At 39.5% G+C, this 21,672-nt stretch overlaps 1 protein-coding gene across 2 annotated transcripts in view; it reads left to right on the plus strand.

Annotated features, from left to right (window-relative positions):
• gask1a (golgi associated kinase 1A) overlaps positions 1-21,672 on the plus strand; it is a 67,909-nt gene that overhangs the window by 18,951 nt on the left and 27,286 nt on the right. Inside the window, exons 2-3 of one of the 2 annotated variants that reach the window (XM_047357776.1) lie at positions 6,261-7,370; positions 9,354-9,785. In XM_047357776.1, the coding sequence (XP_047213732.1) occupies positions 6,261-7,370; positions 9,354-9,785 (1,542 nt within the window). The remainder of the gene's footprint in view (positions 1-6,260; positions 7,371-9,353; positions 9,786-21,672) is intronic. The other variant, XM_047357782.1, reaches the window with a different exon arrangement.

Here is a 21,672-nt window from a genome sequence, read left to right on the forward strand (position 1 = left end):
ATCCAGGTGGCAACTTTTTTTTTGGCCAGGCAGTATATATCTGTGTTTAATTTCCACCCATTGGGGAAACCCAGCGGCAGTTTGAAAACGATGTGCCGGGAGTCAGCTGTTCTCTCCGGGTTTAGTGAGCCTCACAACCGGTCAGCTGCGAGGCGAGCAGGCTTTTGGCACAGCGGGACAGGACATGTCCAAACACATCAGAACACTTTTGTAATCAAGTGTTATCTTGATAAGACGAGCATGTACTTCAGATTTACACAGCTACATTCTCGCCTAAAAACATTGTAAACGTTAATTTTGTTTTACAGAAAGCCTGATAAATACAACTTTATTCACAGCTTTTCTGTCTCCTCCACCATTGCTACTTCCGTTTGAACAATCCGCTTCAATGAATCATGTCATCGGCCTACAAATGTGTCCTGCGAAGGATGCAGCCCCTGAGTCTCCCTAGTCATCAACATGGCAGTGTTTGTATTTCCGGTTGGCACATACCTACTGAGTCTGGAGCAGAATTGCCCACAAGTCACAGACTGTATCGCTCCACCATCAGTGGTATGATTGGGGCAAAAGTGAAAGCGCTCCAAAAGGAGGGTGTAAGTTGTAAAGCAGCATTGGTGACTCACAGCAGCGGATCGTACAGTGGTGTTCACTGCTTTGTGTTTATGTTAAAGTAAAAAAATGTATTAAAAAACTGTTTGTGAGAAGATGTTAATAGTGTGAATTTATTTTTGCACCATTTGTTTCAGAACAATTGGAGCAAAACTGTGAATTTAATAGGTTTTTGATGTGTAACTCAAAGAATACAATTTGTGCACTTGTACTTAAGAAACTGAAGAGGTGTAACTGTTGTTTTGTATTTGTAAGACTGAAAAAACAAATCTACAATTACAAAACTCTGTCATTTCTCTCTGTGGCTTCTAATTCCCAGTTACAATGCACAAATAGTTTTGCCCCAAAATTACTTTCATAGTTCAGATGCAAAAAAGAAAACACTAATATGGCCCTTTATTAAAGTTTCACAAATCAAATCGAATTCCAAATTGTGTTAATAGGATTCTGCTATTAGTGTAGAACAATCCAGTCCAGGTTTTAAGTGTCTAAGTACCGTAGTTTATAAGTTGGAGCCGATTAAAGATGCTCAAGGTAATGAAAGATGAGGTGGAATTGGCCTTTAACTGTTTCCCGAATCAAATGCTGCAATTGGAAGCCAACTTCAGCTTAGTGACCAGCCTAGGCATGCTGGCCACTAGCCTCTCTATCGCCAGCTTCTCCAATGCTAACACAAGTGAGTACTCACCTTCTCATTTGCCAGCACCAGCCGCTCAGTTACCAGTGCCAGCCTATCATTAATCAGATCAGTAGCTGGCTTCGGAATGAATATAGCCTCCTATAACAAGTAGCCACTGCTGGGTGCACAATAGTCTTAATTTTGGCACTGATACCGCACCATACATCTGCTCTTATCGGAATCCCTCCTGGAATGCAACCCCTCGCCCTGACTCCTTCATCCGCCAACCCAGGATCTCGGGGGTGCCCCCAGGGATCTTGGGCCCCATGAATAGAAATCTTACTGGGCACCCCTATAGCCGGCCATGAGGCCAGTGGAAAATTTTGATATAGTTTTATGTAAAACTATGCATATTAATGATATTTCTGGTTATCCTTCTGGACTTGGCTCTGTAGTGCACATGACATACAAAAATTATATAGTATTTACTATATTGTAATACCATTTGTAGTAGCATCATAATCGTTATTTCAGGTGGCCTCTCATCATTTGTTTTACTTAAACGTGTTTTCAGTGATTTCACCAAAAATAACAAAGGAAAATTTTACTACCAATACTCCACTATTCACTGTCCCCCTCTTGTAGCCCCAAATGAAGGTACAATTTATTTCCAAAACTTTAGACTCACAGGTGACGACATTAGATTTGTGGTGAAAATATACACATATGAGGCTATGTTGTTGTTGCTATTTAATCTTCTGATTTCCAGAAAATGTAAACATTTTGCTGATTGCTGATGCTTTTTAAACCATTAAAATCATTCTGAAATAAATACAGACTATAGCCTTTTTTTTCAGAATTATTTTTTATTCCTTAATGTTTTTTCTCCATCGTTATTGACTAATCCAACACACAGCTGCTCACTTCCTTCCTCATATGGTACTGGGGCTAGTGCATGGGGCGGGGGAGCTGACAGACGGCTGCTGCTGCTCTTGACATGTCTGTTCAGAACATGCGTCATTATTTTAGTAGAGCAGCTTGCTAAATATTTGCCTCCATTTATTTTTTTACCTTAAACAACAGTAAAATGTATAAATCCAGAGTTTTCTTCAGAAATATGAGCCAAAATTGGGAGAAAAGTGACTAGCTCATATGGACAAAGTTAGGAATAGACAACAGGTTAATGTTCCAGAACATTCTATTACATGAACCACTAACATACCCACCTTACCTGTGAAAAAATTGGGTGACATACTGTCTACCCTTTGCGTCTTTCTCTTGTCTGAGCTTTCTCTTTTATTTTTTGGCTCCCTGACTTATGTAGCATCTTGCTGTCTTTGCCTCCACTCGCTGTCTGTGAAACGTTTTTTGTGGCTTTCTGACGGAGCAGGTGGTGGACTGAACCATTTTATGTAAATAGAGAGGGGGTGGGGTGGGCATTGAGAAATGTTCCAAAACAAATACATTGTAAATAAAATATATATGTGATTGTAACTTTATTACTGAGTGACATTATTTTTCAATTTCTCTCTTGTGGGGCCCCTGTCAGTCAGGGGCCCTTGGAATGTCCTAGCTCCTCTCTTCCTCCAGGTGCCGCTGAACCACGGATACTGAAACCAACCTTTGTTGTGCACATTTTACATTGTCTCGTTGTAAATAAACCTTTTACGTTTTTTCATTCTGAGTCCTGAGTTTGATTCTTTCTAGAAAAAATGACAGTCTGTGGAAAATGACCGGGAAGTATTTACTATCTGTACTATTTCAGGTGCAACACAGATAAGGACTTCAAAGATAAACTTGTGGAAACCATGTGAATGTAGCAAACCATGGATTTTATGCTGTTTCTATCAGATACAAAATTCAATGGATACCAATCATCTAGATGAGCAAATCCTGGATGCACATGAGACAACATCAGGTTATCTGCACATAGTGATTGTCTTCTCAGAATCTTGTTTTTCTTAAATTTATAAAGTCATTGCAGGACTGGGTATTTAGGAATGACAAGTGTACATTTCATGCTTTTTGATTATCTCCACATATGAAGTCCAAACCGATACTTTCAGAGTTTTAAAAATCATTGTTTAGGAGTTAGTTTTTACAAACAAAAAATATCCATGAGCAGGTGGACAAGAGGTGCAAATGTTACCAGTACTTGATCTAGTAGTAGATTGGCTATACAGTGTATAGCAGTGTGATCTGTCGCTAAGACAAGCTTATTTGTGTGCTCAAAGAAGAATGTTCATTGAAAAATGTCCTAAAAATGAAAATTCCACATGGGATCAAGCATAATATTCAGTATGTTGTTTCTCTTGAGGGAAGACAGATTCTTTAGTCTCTAACACACACATGCCTCTCTGGGTCTATTGGGCAATAACAGGGGTGTAACATAGGACACACTGCAGCTGCACAAGGGGCCTGTTTTTCTTTACATTCCAGGTGAAGAATAATGGAATCCTTTCACAAAAGTCCTAGAACCCAGTGAGAATCTGGGAAACAGCTGTAAGAAAGGAAGATTTCCCAAGACCCTAAAACATTCCTACCCCTACATGAAGATGGTTGATTTACAGTGCCTGCAGAAATACCCACTGATTTTTTTCACGTTCTAACTTTACTACCAAAAACTCCTACATATTTTATTTGGATGTGACAAACCAACACAAAGAGTTGGATAAATATAAAGTAGCAGTCAAGGTACGGTGCTAAATCCGACTGAGAATCCGACCTTGATAATGAATGTTAATGACACTCTCCATCCAATCTGAAAACTTTGTATTATTTTCCTTCCACTTTATAGTTACGCTCTTCTTTGTGTTTGTCTGTCACATAAAATCCCAATAAAATGCTCTGAAGTAACAAGCCAAACTACAGAAACAGTTATTTTCCAACTCCACCAAAGTTACTGGAGCTTTGTGGGAATGGCTGCATGAAAGGAATCCTGATTTGTGATGACTTGTTGATTGGTTAAATGAATTTGTCTCTCCCCCTGTGGGAGAAGAGCTGTCATTTTAATAAAAGGCAGTTTCATTTAAAGTATGCAGGTGACCATTGTCAGGTGTCATATAGCTACTATTGAGAGTTCTTACATCACAAATTCTTGAAGACCTAGGCAAATCCTGCAGACTGTTTTTGTTTTATTCTTGCCAGGTTGTCTTCATTCACTCATAGCTACAGTGTGTCCAATTTCTAACAACAAACTGACCTATAGAGCCTTCAGTGACAAAACTGCAGTCATATTTGGGGGGAAGAAAATTTGGATTCCCTCTTCCTCTGCACTGATGCAGAAGGAAGTACTAAATTATGGACTTTGCACAATCATACTGGTCTCAGATGGGCAGCCCATCTCTGCTTTAAAAACTGGAAGCATTAGCTTCATATTGTGCTGCTTACCTCACATTGCTGCAACTCTGTTTACTGGTTTGGTTAGTGAAAAGACACATCCAGCTACGTCTTATTACATGAAACTTGAAAAGTATATTTTAAACAGAGATGTTAGATAGAAATCCCTACTTGTGCTGTGTTTACATACCACACCCAGTATGGCCGGAGTGCTCAAGGTATTCTTCAAATGTCTGTTCCCATAGTCTGAACCTAACGAGGAAAATTATATGTATATACAGTACAGATCAAAAGTTTGGACACACCTTATCATTCAAAGAGTTTTCTTTATTTTCATGACTATGAATATTGTAGCTTCACACTGAAGGCATCAAAACTATGAATTAACATGTGGAATTATATACTGAACAAAAAAATTGTGAAACAACTGAAAATATATCTTTTTTCTAGATTCTTCAAAGTAGCCACTTTTTGCTTTGATTACTGCTCCGCACACTCTTGGCATTCTGTTGATGAGGTTCAAGAGGTAGTCACCTGAAATGGTTTTCCAACAGTCTTGAAGGAGTTCCCAGAGATGCTTAGCACTTGTTGGCCCTTTTGCCTTCACTCTGCGGTCCAACTCACCCCAAACCAACTCGATTGGGTTCAGGTCCGGTGACTGTGGAGGCCAGGTCATCTGGCGCAGCACCCCATCACTCTCCTTCTTGGTCAAATAGCCCTTACACAGCCTGGAGGTGTGTTTGGGATCATTGTCCTGTTGAAAAATAAATGATGGTCCAACTAAACGCAAACCGGATGGAATAGCATGCCGCTGCAAGATGCTGTGGTAGCCATGCTGGTTCAGTATGCCTTCAATTTTGAATAAATCCCCAACAGTGTTACCAGCAAAGCACCCTCACACCATCACACCTCCTCCTCCATGCTTCACGGCGGGAACCAGGCATGTAGAGTCCATCCGTTCACCTCTTCTGCGCCGCACAAAGACACGGTGGGCCAGTTTCTTTGTAGCGCTTGATGGTTTTTACAACTGCACTTGGGGCCAGTCTTTTTTCTTTATTTAGCTGCTTTTTTCTTGCCATAATACAAATTCTAACAGTCTATTCAGTAGGACTATCAGCTGTGTACTGTATCCACCTCCTGCACAACACAACTGATGGTCCCAACCCCAGTTATAAGGCTTGAAATCCCACTTATTAAACCTGACAGGGCACACCTGTGAAGTGAAAACCATTTCAGGTGACTACCTCTTGAAGCTCATCAACAGAATGCCAAGAGCATTAATCAAAGCAAAAGGTGGCTACTTTGAAGAACCTAGAATATAAAACATATTTTCAGTTGTTTCACACTTTTTTGTTCAGTATATAATTCCACGTGTTAATTCATAGTTTTGATGCCTTTGGTGTGAAGCTACAATATTCATAGTCATGAAAATAAAGAAAACTCTTTGAATGAGAAGGTGTGTCCAAACCTTTGGTCTGTACTGTATATACATATGCACATACACTTATTTGTTTTCTTGTAGAATGGCTCGCTGAGAGAACTCTTCAGAAGTATAAGTACAGTTTTATGTTTAGAGAAAATTGCTAAGTTTGAGATTTATGATTCCACTCCATTATAATTATGGTTCTTCTGGTCTGGTCTCTAACTTGCATTCCTCTTTCCTTTTGTGTGTGTGTGTTTTTTTTTTTGTCAGAACTGGAGAGTATGGTCAAAACTGTGCTGTAGCCCAAGATGGATTCTTCTTCTTTCTCCCCTCTTCCTCCTCCTCCTCATGATCTTTGTGATGGCGGTTACTTTGCCTCCCCCTCTGCCGCCTGTTGACATTGACCGGCGGTCATCCCGAGGTCTGAGTTCCGCTAGGGAGTTCAAACCCAGGCCCAGGGTTCCGGAGCCTGGTACAGTCGGCGGCTTCCAGCAGCCTGTTCCTCTCAGCCACAGAAGAACGTGGAGACACAGTTCTGGGAAAGAGACTCCCATGCACTTAGCGCTACATAAACCTTTTGGGAATGCTGCTGGAGATGTTAAAAACAGCATAAAAGCTAGAAGTCATGCTAACATTCACAAAAAAAAACAAAAAAGCCAAGGAGTTGCTACTAGAAGAATAGTGAGGGCAGACATTATCCTGGCAGCAAATCATCACCACTCTCAGCTTTCTGACTTTACAAGTAAAAACACAAAGCTACAGCACAGAACTAAGCCAAGTAGCCACACTGTACAGACACACAGTCATCTCAAAGGAACTGTTCCCACAGGAGAGCATTCATCTTCTCCAGCAGATATCATAAAAGGTGGCCGGAGATCTACACGCACACAGGCAGGCAGACACACAAACCAGGTTGCAGACAGACAAATGAATGGCAGCCAGAGAAATTCAAAGCGATCCCAACATTACAGGGCTTTGGAGCAACACAGTGAAGCTCCAAAGCCCTCTGGAAAACCTGTCCGTGTGGGTAAGGAGGAAAAGCCCTCAAGTGATCCGAAAAGGGACCATTATTTCTCCAAAGGTCCCCCTGAGGTCAAGGTGCATCTTGTGTCACGGGATCACAGAAAGGCTTTGTCCCAACTGGAAGCCACCATACAGATGGATGACAGCTGGTGTCAGAACTTTAGAGAGCATGACTTTTCAGACAGTGACCAGAGGAAGATCAGGGTAGGTGGAGACCTGCAGCATCTTCCCTGGCTCAGCAAAGATGACATAGAGAAGATGCAGCTCTTGGCTGGTGGGGAAGTTGTCAGTAAGACCAGGGTGCCTGCACATGGACAAGTCCTCCAAGTAGCATTTGGTCCTCCTGCACACCATCAGGTATGTTCCTCAATCCGTTTGTAACAGATTGAGGGGAACACTAAGAAGATACAAAGTTAAGGTCTAAGATGAATGAGGCTCAGGTTAAATTTATTTATATAGCACACCAAAAAACAACCACAGTTAAACAAAGTTACATAATTAATGCTCAACAACTAAACAGCAAAAAACAATCAAAATAATCATTAAAAGTTGCACAACAAACACTGAGATGTCCTGCTTAAGAAAGGTTGAAAACAAATGTGTTTTAGGCAGAGAATAAATTGATCAGATACTTTTAAAAGTTAGCAGTACAATTTTAAACTGTATTTTGTAATAAGTAGGAAGCCAGTTAAGGGTTTCAAATATAGGGCTGATGCGATGGTGCCTAATGCTTCCTGTCAAGGCCAGGTGAATTTATTTGGTATAGCAGAGTTCAGCAACAAGACAGTTCAAAATGTTTTACATAAAACACACATGTCACAAAGTCAAAAGACGAGCTGATGCATTTTGTACAGCCTGCAGAAGCATTAGCAATGCCTGATCAACACCAACATACTAGGAGTTGCAGTAATCCAAACGAGATGTAATAAATGCATGGATTACTGTGTCAACCTGGTCTGGAGAGATGTAGTCCCTAATTTTACTGAGCTGAGACAGTTCATAAAAAGACTGTCTTTACAACATTGTTGATCCGTTTGTCACATTTAAATGTTTTGTCAAAAATAACCCCAAGGTTCCTAGCAGACAGGTGACAATATGAATCTAATGGACCAATGACACTGCCACAGACATTTAATAGGTTGGGTTGTCCAAATATGATGATTTCAGTAAACCTCTGAGCTCATCCACTTTGAGCCATGATATTAGCATGTTGCAGCAATATATGAGGAGAAAAAAATGAAATAGGAAATCTGCTGATTTCATATTAATGTGTTCCTTCAACAATGCAGCTCTGGATCAACATAACATCTTCATAGACTTGGACTACCAAGTTCTGAGATGACTGAACTGCTAAATTTCAGTTTTAAAACGTTGCACTTGCATCATATCAGGGATTTAGTGAAGCAAGAATATATTTCACCTTAAACTATTGTTACATTTTAATGTATGAGATCGCCAGATGTTGATATCAGGCAAAAAATAACCCCGCATGTGTAGGACCAGCTGAAATGACACAACAGACCCATTTAATCACAGTCTGGTCCGTTGTTTTTGTCATAAATAATTTGTTCCCAGACTTTAATTCTGTAGAAACTCTGTGGGCTGAGCTGAAGAAATCACCAGAGAGGACCCTGGAATCAGGATGATGGAGCGAGATTGTGATCCCTCTCTCATGTGTTCCAACAGTGTGAAAAGTTATAGGAACTTTAACGGTGATCTTCTCCTCCTTAACCATTTTACAAATACTTGATGAAACACAGGTGCTTTAAAGGCAGAGGAAAGAGTTGATACACTAAATTCTTCCATGTCAGTGTGTTTGGAAGCAGTATAATTTGGTTAGATTATTTGTATACACAGTGCTGGGAGAACCCAGTCATCGCACATTGTTCTTGGTTATTTTTTAAAGCCATAAGAAAACGAAATAAGTTCAAACTTAGTGTCACACACAGCATTGCAGTTTGGTTTGTTTTTTCTTTAATATGTGGAATGTGTTCTGTGTTTTTGACCAGATTTTATTAAGTCCTGACTTTTAAACTTATTGAATTAAAAAGCAGCTGTACTTTGTATGTGACTATTGTTGTTTAAGTTTTAAATCTCCATAAAAATAAAACTGTAAAATATGTCACTGTGTTATCGTTTCAAAAGAGTCAGTAACTGTGAATAAGAGAAAACTAGGTTTGGATCTTACCGTGGCTGTAACATGGAGCAGGTTTATCAACCCTGAATACATTACAGTTTTGATTTCCTACAAATATAATGTCATTATATTAGTGTATATATACAGTATGTTTTCAGTAAAATACAAACTTAAGTGTGGCTATATGTGATTATCTATCACAGAACATCCAGCAGCTGAAGGATTCACAGCAGCATGGAGCTGGACATACTGCCACCCACAGCGAGCACTGCCAGCAAGGGCTCTGCTCCCTGGTGAAACGCCCAGAAGACTGGTTTGAAGTGTTTGCTTTCCACCTGGACAGAGTCCTTGGACTCAACAGAAGTCTGCCAGTAGTTTTCAGAACTTTCCACAATCATATTCTGCCCTATAGATACATTAATGGTGAGCCAAGACCTGTGGTTTGGTGGGATCCTGACATTCAGCATCTTGATGATAAAGACAATGACCAGAACTCAGTGCCTCTCAGCTGGGTCCAGTACCAGAAGCTGTTACAGGCCAGATGTGGGAACCAAACAGGCCTTTGGTCAGAGCCGTGTGTGGGAGTTCTGCATGCAGAGTGGGGAAAATTGGCTCTGTTTGACTTCATATTACAAGTAAGAGACAAGTTTTATTTTTATTATTTTGCTGGTTACAGGACTTGGTAAAAGTATTTATACCCATTGAACCTTTACACATTTGGTCCTGTTACATTCACTAATAAATATTTTATTTGGATTTTATGTGACAGACCAACATAAATTACTCCATCACTGTGATGACGGGGAGAAATGATGAGTGAATTTTTTAACCTTTTAGCCAATATAAAACCTGAAAAACGTTTACTCAGATACCAATAAAATTCATGGCAACCAACTACCTTCAGCAGTCACCTTATTAGTCCCTCTCTGTGTAATTTAATCAGATTATAAACTCAGCTGTTCTGTTTTTGGCCTCAGGTTTGTTAGAGAACAAACAGAATCATAAAGACTAAGAACACAGCCGAGAGATCACGGAGGAAGTTATGGAGATGTACTGTATAAAGCAGGGCTAAGTTCTAAAATAATATCCCAGAGCTCTGTTCAGTGAACATGGAGAGAGGATGGACCAACTCCAGACCTACTAAGACATGGACGTTCACCTAAACTGAGAGGCTGCCAGCGTCATATTGTGGGAATTCTTTCTTAATCAGGAACAGAGAAGTTAATCAGAGTTGATAGCAAGTTGGGTTGAACTAAATCCAGGACAAAAAACTGGTTGTGTAGGACAACCACCCTAACCATAAACCAGAGCCAAGGGTGTGTCTAGAATGTTTTTCTTGTGGGGGCAGGTAGGGGCACAGATTGTAAGGGTGGCCTAGGGTACCTAAGGGTAATCTAAGATCTAAAGTGTAAGCTATTATATTTTCGTTCTGCCTTTGTTCTGTTATATTTATGCTTTTTAAAAAAGGTTAAAAAGAAAATTTGACCGTCCTATAGATACCAAAGTTATACCTCCCATTAAAATGTTTCAACCCTACAGCACCAATTTAGTTTTGACGCAGTAGTTGTTTTCATTTATTGCATTAAATTATAATTTTTTTCTGTCTACAGTATATGTTTTGTTCCATTACGGTACTGTTTCTAAAAAATGTAAAAAAAATTTAAAAAGAGTTATACCATCATCAGAATGAAAATAAACTCTGCACATGCCCAGCTCAATGCCAGTTTTGACTTCACGCAGCAAGAACCACTTGCAGTGTATGGAGGACCGATCCTGACAAAATTAAAAATAAAAGCAGAAATATATATATTTCCTTTTCCTTACACATACCTCTGTTCTTTTTACATTTCCTCGTCTCTCTTTTTCCTTTACCGTATGCATTTCTGCTTCATTATGCAAATGAGGAGGACTGCCTTCTTCTCTCCAGCTCCTCTCCTATTGGTCAATAAACAGGAAGGAGGAGGATCCATGTGCAGGCCGAGGGTGTGTCCCAATTCAGGGGCTGGATCCTTCCAAGTCCGTACTTGTGGGCTGATTACGTAACAGCGCGGCACAGAAGGTCTCTGAAATGCGGCCGACAAATGTGTCCTTCTTTTGCCCGATTTGAAGGATGGGTTATGAGTATCATTCGCAGTCCATCTTTTCCCATGATTCATTGCGGGTCGAAGCGGTTTGGTCAAGCAGGGGCAGCCATGGCGGACCACAGTGGCAAAAGCTGTGAGTAAATTGTGAAAAATTACACTTTCTGCGACGCAAATGAACTTTTACAATGTTTTTAGTGCGGGAATATAACTGTGTAGACGTGAAAAATCTGCTTGATTTATCAAGACATCGCTTAATTTCAAACGTGCTCAGACGTGTTTGGACAAAGTATTCAATGAGAATATTTCATTCATTCAGATCTAAGATGTGTTATTTATTTTTTTGAGCAGTGAGAGAGGAAAATAAGCATTTGAACACCCTGAGACTTTGCAAGTTCTCCAACTTAGAAATCATGGAGGGGTCTGAAACTTTCATCTTAGGTGCACGTCCACTCTGAGAGACATAATCTAAAGAAAAAACAATGATTTTTTTATGATTTATTTGTGTGTTACTGCTGCAAATATGTATTTGAACTCCTGCCAATCAGCAAAAATTCTGGCCCTCAAAGACCTGTTAGTCCGCCTCTAAAAAGTCCACCTCCACTCCACTTATTATTCTAAATTAGAAGCACCTGTTTGAGGTCGTTAGCTGCAAAAAGACACCTGTTGGCCCATCGTCCCCAGATTTGTCCTAAACAAGCAAAAGGAAAGAGGGAAAACCAAAAGAAGTATGTTAATCACTGGATGGATATTTATCAAAGTTAGAAAGATAGGAGTTTTTGAAACTGGAGAGAAATTGACTGCAAATAATGTTGTTATTGTACCTCCAAGCCACGGTGGCTGAGTTTTTAGCTCCAGTAAAAAGGTGGTCATTCTCACCCCTGAGCTTAATAAACTGGCCCGTCTACTCCTTTGTCCCTAAGCAATAAAAACAAAAAACCATCTTGCTTAATATCAGTGTAAAAAAAGTATTTTTTAATTTTACATTTGTCTTAATTTGCAGAACATGTTGAAATATTTCTGAAAGGGTGAGCATTAAGTTGTTGCCAGCAGAAGCTCGGACGATTCCCCTCTCCAGAAAGGTGTCACAGGTAGACACAGAGCCAGGCCAGGTGTAGCTTCTAGGAAGAGAAAAGAGAGAACAAGGTTAAAAGCTGGAATAACAGCAAACAATGCAAAATTGGAGAGTAGTGTGAGAATGTAGCGAAGAGGGTGAAAGTGGTCGTTATGTCCTCCAGCAGCCTAAGCCTATAGCAGCATAACTACACAGATAGTTTCAGTTCAGATTATTTAGTTAAACGGCGCTTATTTACAACAATGTCGTCTCAAGGAACCCCACAAAGGGTCCCACTGATGGTCATTGTTATACTAAAAACCACAAGGATTGGGATACCTCTCTCTGTCAGACTGATTATAACCATTGGAAAAGAGAAGGGGTCACACAGGTAGCAGAAATGGAGGGTGTGTTTGGACCTCAACCATAACTGAGCCGGTTTAGGCTAAACCTGACTCCCCCTTACTCCAACCAACAGGGAGGGAGGGAGGCTCCCTCCCTGGTGAACTAAGCCACACTAACTATAAGCTTTATCAAAAAGGAAAGTTTTAAGCCTAGCCTTAAAAGTAGACAGGGTGTCTGCCTCACGGATTAAAGCTGGGAGCTTGTTCCACAGGAGAGGAGCCTGATAACTAAAGGATCTGCCTCCCATTCTACTTCTAGAGACTCTAGGAACCACCAGTAAACCTGCAGTCTGAGAATGAAGTGCTCTGTTAGGAACATATGGAACAATCAGATCTCTGATGTATGATGGAGCTAGATCATTAAGGGCTTTATATGTGAGGAGGAGAATTTTAAATTCTATTCTGGATTTAACAGGGAGCCAATGAAGGGAAGCTAAAGTAGGAGAAATATGATCTCTCTTTTTAATTGTCATCAGAACTCTTGCTGCAGCATTTTGAATCAGCTGAAGGCTTTTAACTGCATTTTGTGGACATCCTGATAGTAACGAATTACAATAGTCCAGCCTTGAAGTAACAAATGCATGGACTAGTTTTTCAGCGTCACTCCTGGACTGGATATTTCTAATTTTGGCAATGTTCCGGAGGTGAAAGAAGGAAATCGTAGAAACCTGTTTAATATGGGATTTAAATGACATGTCCTGGTCAAAAATAACACCAAGGTTTTTTACTTTATTATCAGAGGTCAATTTAATGCCATCCAGGTTAAATGATTGACTAAGCAGTTACTTTTTGAAAGACTCCGGTCCAAAGACGACAACTTCTGTCTTGTCTGAATTTAAAAGCAAAAGATTTAACGTCATCCAAGTTTTTATATCTTCAAGACATGCTTGTAGTCTATCTAACTGGTTGGGCCCATCAGGATTTATGGATAAGTAAAGCTGAGTATCATCAGCGTAACAGTGAAAATTTATCCTATGCTGCCTGATAATTTTACCTATTGGAAGCATATATATATAGTAAAGAGAATTGGTCCAAGTACTGAACCCTGTGGTACTCCACAATTAACCCTTGAGTTTAAAGATGATTTATCATTTACATGAACAAACTGGAATCTGTCAGACAGATAAGATTTAAACCATCCTAGCACTGTTCCCCTGATCCCTACAGCATATTCCAGCCTTTCTAAGAGAATATTGTGATCGACTGTATCAAATGCAGCACTGAGATCTAACACAACCAGAACAGACACAAGTCCATTATCTGAGGCCATAAGAATATCATTAGTGACTTTCAGCAGAGCTATTTCAGTGCTATGATGAGCTCTGAAGCCTGAAACTCTTCAAACAGGTAATTGCTGTGTAAATGCTCACACATTGGATTAGCAACTATTTTCTCAAGAATTTTAGATAAGAATGGAAGATTGGATATAGGTCTGTAATTTTTCAAGTCATCTCGATCAAGCGAAGGTTTCCTAAGTAAAGGTTTAATTACAGCTAACTTAAAAGCCTGTGGTACATATCAATTTACTAAAGATAAATTAATCATATCTAAAATGGGGCTGGTAATCAGAGGGAACACTTCCTTAAATAATTTGGTTGGGATTGGGTCTAACATACAAGTTGAAGGTTTAGATGAAGCTAATATTTCTGATAACTCAGGAAGCTTCACAGGATCAAAACAGTCCAAACACAAATCAGGTTCTGCAGTTACTTCCAATGTTGTCTCACTTGCTGAGGATAAAGTAATCATCTTCGGGAGTATGTCAATGATTTTCTTTTTAATAGAATGAATTTTATTTAAGAAGAATCCCATAAAGTCATGGCTGCTAAGAGCTAAGGGAATTGATGGCTCAACAGAGCTATGACTCTGTGTAAGTTTAGCAACTGTACTAAAGAGAAACCTAAGATTATTCTTGTTCTCTTCTATTAATGATGAGAAATAAGCTGTTCTAGCTTGGCGAAGTGTCTTTTTATACAACAGTAGGCTATTTTTCCAGATTAAGTAGGAATCCTCTGGGTGTGTAGAGCGCCATTTTCTCTCCAATTTTCTAACGTGGTTTAAAGTATGCAGCTCTGAATTAAATCAAGGAGCTAGCCTCCTATTAGTGATTACCTTCTTTTTCAAGGGGGCTGCATTGTCTAATGCATCACGCAATGATGAAGAAACACTATGAACAAAAGAATCAATTTGTGAAGGGGCAGAAACAGAATTATTGCCTTCCATTGTGCTTTTCAGTGATAATGAGGAAATAAAAGTAGAACAGATTCTTTAAAGGTTGTTACAGCATCGCCTGATAATGACCTACTATAATGAAATTTTCTTTCAGGTGTGGAGTACTCGGTTAAATTAAACTCAAAGGTTATTAAGAAATGGTCAGACAGGACAGGGTTATGAGAGAATATTGTTATGTCTTTACACTCAATGCCATATGTCAGTATAAGGTCCAGAGAATGAAGACAAAGGTGGGTAGGTTTGTTAATGTTTTGATCAAAGCCAATTGAGTCTAAGATAGCATTAAACGCTATATTTAAGCTATCACTTTCAGCGTCTACATGAATGTTAAAATCCCCCACTATAATAACTTTATCTGTATTTAACATTAAATCAGATAAAAGGTCTGAAAACTGATCTAAAAATTGAGAGTAAGGCCCTGGTGGACGGTACAAAACAACAAACAGAAGAGGTTTTAGTGCTTTGCAATTTGGATGAGGAAAACTTAGGATTAAATATTCAAAAGAGTTGTAGCTATTGATTGGTCTGGGACTAATCAATAAATCCGACTGAAAGATGGTTGCTACTCCTCCTCCTCACCCAGTAATTCGAGGAATGTGAAAATTTAAATAATTAGTAGGAGTTGACTCATTTATAGTAACATAATCCTCTTGCTGCAGCCAGGTTTCTGTGAGGCAAAATAAATCAATCTGATTGTCACAAATCAGGTCACTAACTAGCAATGTCTTTGAAGAGAGAGATCTTATGTTCAGTAAGCCACATTTAATTGTTTTATTTTTCTTTTCGGTCTGAGTTGTGTTTATTTTTATGAGATTTTCCTGATTTCCTCCTTTTAGATTATTTTTTAATCTATTCAATTTTGGCCGTGGGCGAGACACTGTCTTAATAGGGTAATGGGTGGGTAGCAGTACAGAAGCTGCAGAAAGGAGTGTTAAACTACGACCCTGCTTCCTGGTCTGAACCCTGGGTTGTCAGAGTTTTGGAGAACTAATTAATTCAGCCAGATTCCTAGAAAGAAGAGCAGCTCCATCCAAAGTGGGATGGATGTCGTCTCTCCGGACCAGACCAGATTTTACCCAAAATGTTCGCCAATTATCAATGTAGACCACATTGTTTTCTGGACACCACAGCGGTTGTTTTGGCAAACTTACACACCGAAGCAACACTAACTTTGGTGACCTCAGATTGACGTAACCGGGTGTCATTACCGCCAGCGTGAATAACAATCTTACTGTATTTACGTTTATCCTTAGCCAGCAGTTTCAGGTAGGATTTGATGTCGCCCGTTCTGGCCCTTGGCAGACATTTGACTATGGTCGCTGGTGTCTCTAGTGCCACGTTTCTGACTATGGAGCTGCCAATTACCAGGGTTGGCTTCTCAGCGGGTGTGTCGCTGAGCGGGGAAAATCTGTTAGAAACGCAGACGGGTTGGTGGTGACCTGTGGGCTGGGATCTAGGACTATGCTTTCTACGTACCGTCACCCAGCCGGCCTGAAGCCCCGGCTGCGCGGGCTCTGCTGGAGGACAGCTACAGGGAGCTACCCTCGGTGGCTCTGCGCTGGCTAAGGGGCCTCGGCTATCTGCTGGTTTTTCAACAGCGCGGAGCCGGGCCTCCAATTCCGACACCTTTGCCTCCAAAACTACAAAAATGGTACATTTATTACAAACAAGCTCTTTCAAACTTTTCACTTCTTTACTGAGATTTGCTTGCATTTGATAGTGTATTTCTCTTCAGCTGTACCTGGAATCACGAATTATAATGCTAGCTGAATAATAAATATACTTTTAAAAACACGTATAGCACATTTCTTCATCAAAAATAAACATTTAAAAGCTTATTTATTCTTAATCACATTCTCCAGCGATACGGTGAGATTACATAAAATTGTCCATTTATTCAGGTTAACTTTAATATCACCTGAAATTTCAAATCGACTTACATGAACAAATGACACAATACATTAAAATAATACTAACATAAACTGTTAGAAATCACTTGAGTTTAACATTCACTGTTATGACTGGCAGCAGGAACTCAGTGCCAATAGTCTGGTCAGATCTCTACCGGGCTAGCTCGCCTCACCGCCGGTAGGGCTGGCGAGCCAAGCCGGCAGTTACTACTGTGGGAGCGGAAAACTCCGAACATGTCGGATCACGTTTGAAATTAAGCGATGTCTTGATAAATCAAGCAGATTTTTCACATCTACACAGTTATATTCTGGCACTAAAAACATTGTACAGGTTCATTTGTGTCACAAAAAGTGTAATTTTTCACAATTTACTCACAGCTTTTGCCACTGTGGTCCGCCATGGCTGCCCGTTTGACCAAACCGCTTCGACCCGCAATGAATCATGGGAAATGATGGACCGCGAAGGATACTCACAACTCATCCTTCAAATCGGGCAAAAGAAGGACACATTTGTCGACAGCATTTGACAGACCTTCCGCCCGGCACTGTGACGTAATCAGCCCACAAGTACGCACTTGGAAGGATCCAGCCCCTGAATTGGGACACACCCTCGGCCTGCACATGGATCCTCCTCCTTCCTGTTTATTGACCAATAGGAGAGGAGCTGGTGAGAAGAAGGCGGCCCTCCTCATTTGCATAATGAAGCAGAAATGCATACGGTAAAGAAAAATGAGAGACGAGGAAATGTAAAAAGAACAAAGGCATGTGTAAGGAAAAGGAAAAAAAATATATATACATTTCTTGATGAAAACACATGTCTAAGGAAAAGGAAAAAGAAAATATATATATTTCTGCTTTTATTTTTAATTTTGTCAGGATCGGTCCTCCAAATCAGTGGTGTTGTAAGCTATTCAAAAGTGTGGGAGGTGTTGTTTGTCTGTGGGGACTTCGGCTATGAATTGAGATTATTAATGGCTGTGTGTTTTATGTGTTTATTTCAACATACCTTCTTCTGCCTCTCTCTCCTCATCACTCCTGGCCAGATCTTAAAATACATCCTAAAAACATTTAAAACTAATCTGGGAACTTTATGAACACTTACACACATTTACCTGGGATGGAAATAAACATTACACACTTGTTGTCTGCTTCAACTGACCTCTTTCACAAATTGTAACTATAACATAGTATAGCTTAAGCCTACGTTTATTAAATTACTGACCTCTTAACCTTCATGTGCTCTCTCTGAAACTGATGACTCCTGCAACTACCTATCCTAAACCAGAAAGGTGCAGTGATGAAGATCGGCCTAAAAATGATTGAAATACTTTATGGCTCAGTTTACACAAAACGCATAATACAAAAAATATATATTTGTTATGTTTTTATTTAAAAAGGCTTTTAGCTTTTTACAGTAATATCACTTACAGGATTTCTCTTGTAAAAGTTTTCAATCTTCTCTGTCTAACACTTCCTAAATTATCAGATAATAAAGCAATGGCCCTGGATGTACCACTGACTTCAGCCGAAATCCAAGAAGTTCTCACAAGTATGCCTAATAAAAAGGCTCCAGGCCCAGATGGATGTCCCACAGAGTTCTACATAGAATTCTGGAAAGGTTTGACTCCAACGTTCCAAAGAATGTTGCAGGAAACTGGAGAAAATGGCACACTTCCACCAAGTATAAATTCTGCCAACATCACTCTACTGTTAAAACCAGAAAAGACCCAGTACTTCCTACCAGCTACTGTCTCAAATCCCTTATTAAGGTTGATCTCAAAATAATCTGTAAAGCCCTCGCAAAAAGACTAGAAAACATAACTCCTCTCATAATACATCCTGACAAAACTGGTTTTATAAAAGGGAGGCATTCATCCAGAAATTCACACAGATTACTTAATTTAATAGACTATTCCTACAGTAAAAATACTGAGACCAATATATTATCTCTAGATGCAGTGAAAGCATTTGATAGAGTTAACTGGAAACCTTGACTAAATTTGATTTTGGAAACCTTTCATAAACTGATTAAAAATATTATACAGTTCCCCAGCGGCATGTATCAAGTCAAGTCAAGTTTATTTATATTGAGCTTTTCAGCAACAAGGCACTCGAAGGGCTGTACTCGAGGAAAAACATTACAATGATACAGAAAAAACACATCAAATGACATTAATAATCCTTGGGTGTTTGCTGGTAAGAGCTGGTTCTAATCCAATCTTTCTAATAGAGGTAATTAGATCATTAAGTCCTCTGTGGTAAGGACTTCATCCTGTGCTAGAAGAAAAATTATAATATTAATCCTTGAGGTCGCTGGTATGAGGCAGTTGTGGTCCCATCATTCAAATAAGCTAGATCACTGGTATAAAACAGTTTTAGTCCAAAGTTTTTAAATACTAATAATGTTTGGCTGTCACTGGTATGATATAGTTGTAATACAATCCTTTTAAGAAATCTAAAAATCTCTGGTCATTGGTGTAAAAACAGCTTTAGTTCACATTTTCTTTTTTCTTTCAAATACTAATAATAATATTTGGCTTTTGCTGGTAATCCTTCTGAGACATCTGAAAATCTATGAAAAGTAATGAAATCACATTTAGGTAGATGAGAAATGAGGCCACATTAGGTAAGAAGAGGGAAAAAAATCATATTTCACACTTTATCCTTAGCAGGATACAGTTTGAGATTGCAAAAAAAACCTCAGCACAAAGAAGCAACATATATATGAAACAACAACATGCAGGGGATCCAGTGAAGGGTGCATATGTTTATCTTGAGCATGTGTGTGTGTGCATGTGAGTGTGTGCAAAGTAAGTCCGTGAAGCACTGTCACAGAAGCCATTGTCCTTGATGATGTTCATCAACCAGCCACAGTTCTGAGCAGGTCCACAGATGTCATCAGGGAAGGGAGGGAGCAGAGCGTCATGTTTACATAACTTCCAGGAGAAGTTGAAGATAGCCAGCCATCAAGGCCGTGGAGGGGAGCCAGATTCAGAAAAAAAGCAATTATTTGGGTTAGGCTGACTCTTAATTTTCCGTCAGCCTTGAAAGTCTCGCTGGTGCTTCTCAATGGCGAATCCAAACAGCCAAATTTCAGGTCTTCTCCGCCAGATCTGAGTTAACAATGTTTTCCAAGATTTATCTCATTTCACCCCTGAGTCCAGGAACCGCAACCTGCCTGCGATCCTGTGTAAGGATCACATCCGGTCTGCGATTCAGCTCACGTAACATCTCAGTCTGAGTGTTGATCTCTCTGCAGATCCCATTATACATGTCAGGCAACCTTACAATGGCCAGAACAGCTGCCGACGTTTTTCGAATTTCTCGATATGCCAGGTAACCGTCAACTCCAAAAAGCAGAAATTCTGTTATCAAATTGTGTCCACATCTTCGACAGACAATATCGACAGACACACAATCCTCCACTTCTGCCAGGAGTCCATTGTGTATCCGGAGACAAATGTCCCGTCTGGACAAGAGAGTTCCCCTTCACCCTGTCTTCTCGTTGAGAAAATTTGATCAATTGCATTAAGACACCAGCTGACCAAATCCATAACTCAGAATTTTGGAAGATATGCAAAAAGAGGCTCCAAAAAGAAAGACAAGACACAGAGCTGAAGCAGGGCAGATATGGGAGGGTGCAGGAGACAGAGAAAAGCGTCCTCCTCCACCAAGAGCAGAAACAAAAGAGCAGGACATTATCAGGACAAATAACCAAACATCTTCCAGCTTCTATCTTCAGAGGGGCACTAGGCAGGGATGCCCACTTTCCCACTCATTATTTGTTATTTGTATTGAAAATCAGTGTTTTTGCAGATGATTTATTACTTTCTCTCCAGCATTCGCAAACCTCTGTCTGTCAGGTAATTGGATTGATAAATTATTTCTCAAGAATTTCGGATTCTTCTATAAATTGGTTGAAATCGACAGTTCGTCCAATTAATTGTTTTTCCACAATCCCCTTAATACACAACTACAGTCAAGGAATATTATATATTTGGGTATTAATGTTTTTCCTAGATTTTCAGACTTAACAAAACTAAACCACATCCGGCTTTTAAAAAAAATGGAAGATGATCTCACTAGATGGAAATTTCTACCCATATCACTCATGGGCAGGGTTGCTTCAATAAAAAGGATGGTCTTGCCAAAAAAAAATTACTTATTCTCAATGATCCCAAATAAAGCGTCATCTGACTGGTTTAGAACTCTGGATTCCTCCATCAATAAATTTCTTTGGAAAGATAAACCCCTGCGTATTAGCTTAAAAATGCTACAAAAGACTAAAAATAAAGGAGGACTAGATCTGCCTAACTTTATCATTACTTCTTATCCAACAGGCTACAATACATCTCAAAATGGTTTAAATACAGTCATCCAGATGAACCCTGGCTAGACGTAGAACAGGCATTATGCAATAATATTAAGATTTCAGATCTACCATTTGTTAGCTCAAATATACATATATGCTTTAAAAGCCTCAATATCAGCACTTCTCTGACAGCATGGTGGGAATATCTAAAAATGACAGGGTCTTCACTAATCCCATGCAGACGTACACCCATCTGGAACAACCCTGACATCTTACAAAAAAATAATATGATAAACTTTCCAGATTGGAGGAGTAAAGGAATTGAATACCTGGAACTTATATTTGAAGGAATTCAGTTAATCCCATTTAACAGATTAATTATACAATACGAGATGGACAAGAATACATTCTTGGAATATCAACAAATTAAATCAATAATAATAAATACATTTAGGCTTAAAAACGTTGGGTTACAAATGCCATCAAGTGTACTAGAGTTCCTAAAACTAACCCCACCCCTCCGTGGTGG

Source organism: Girardinichthys multiradiatus, chromosome 3 (assembly GCF_021462225.1).
Source record: "Girardinichthys multiradiatus isolate DD_20200921_A chromosome 3, DD_fGirMul_XY1, whole genome shotgun sequence".
In the NCBI taxonomy this organism is placed as follows: Eukaryota; Metazoa; Chordata; class Actinopteri; order Cyprinodontiformes; family Goodeidae; genus Girardinichthys; species Girardinichthys multiradiatus.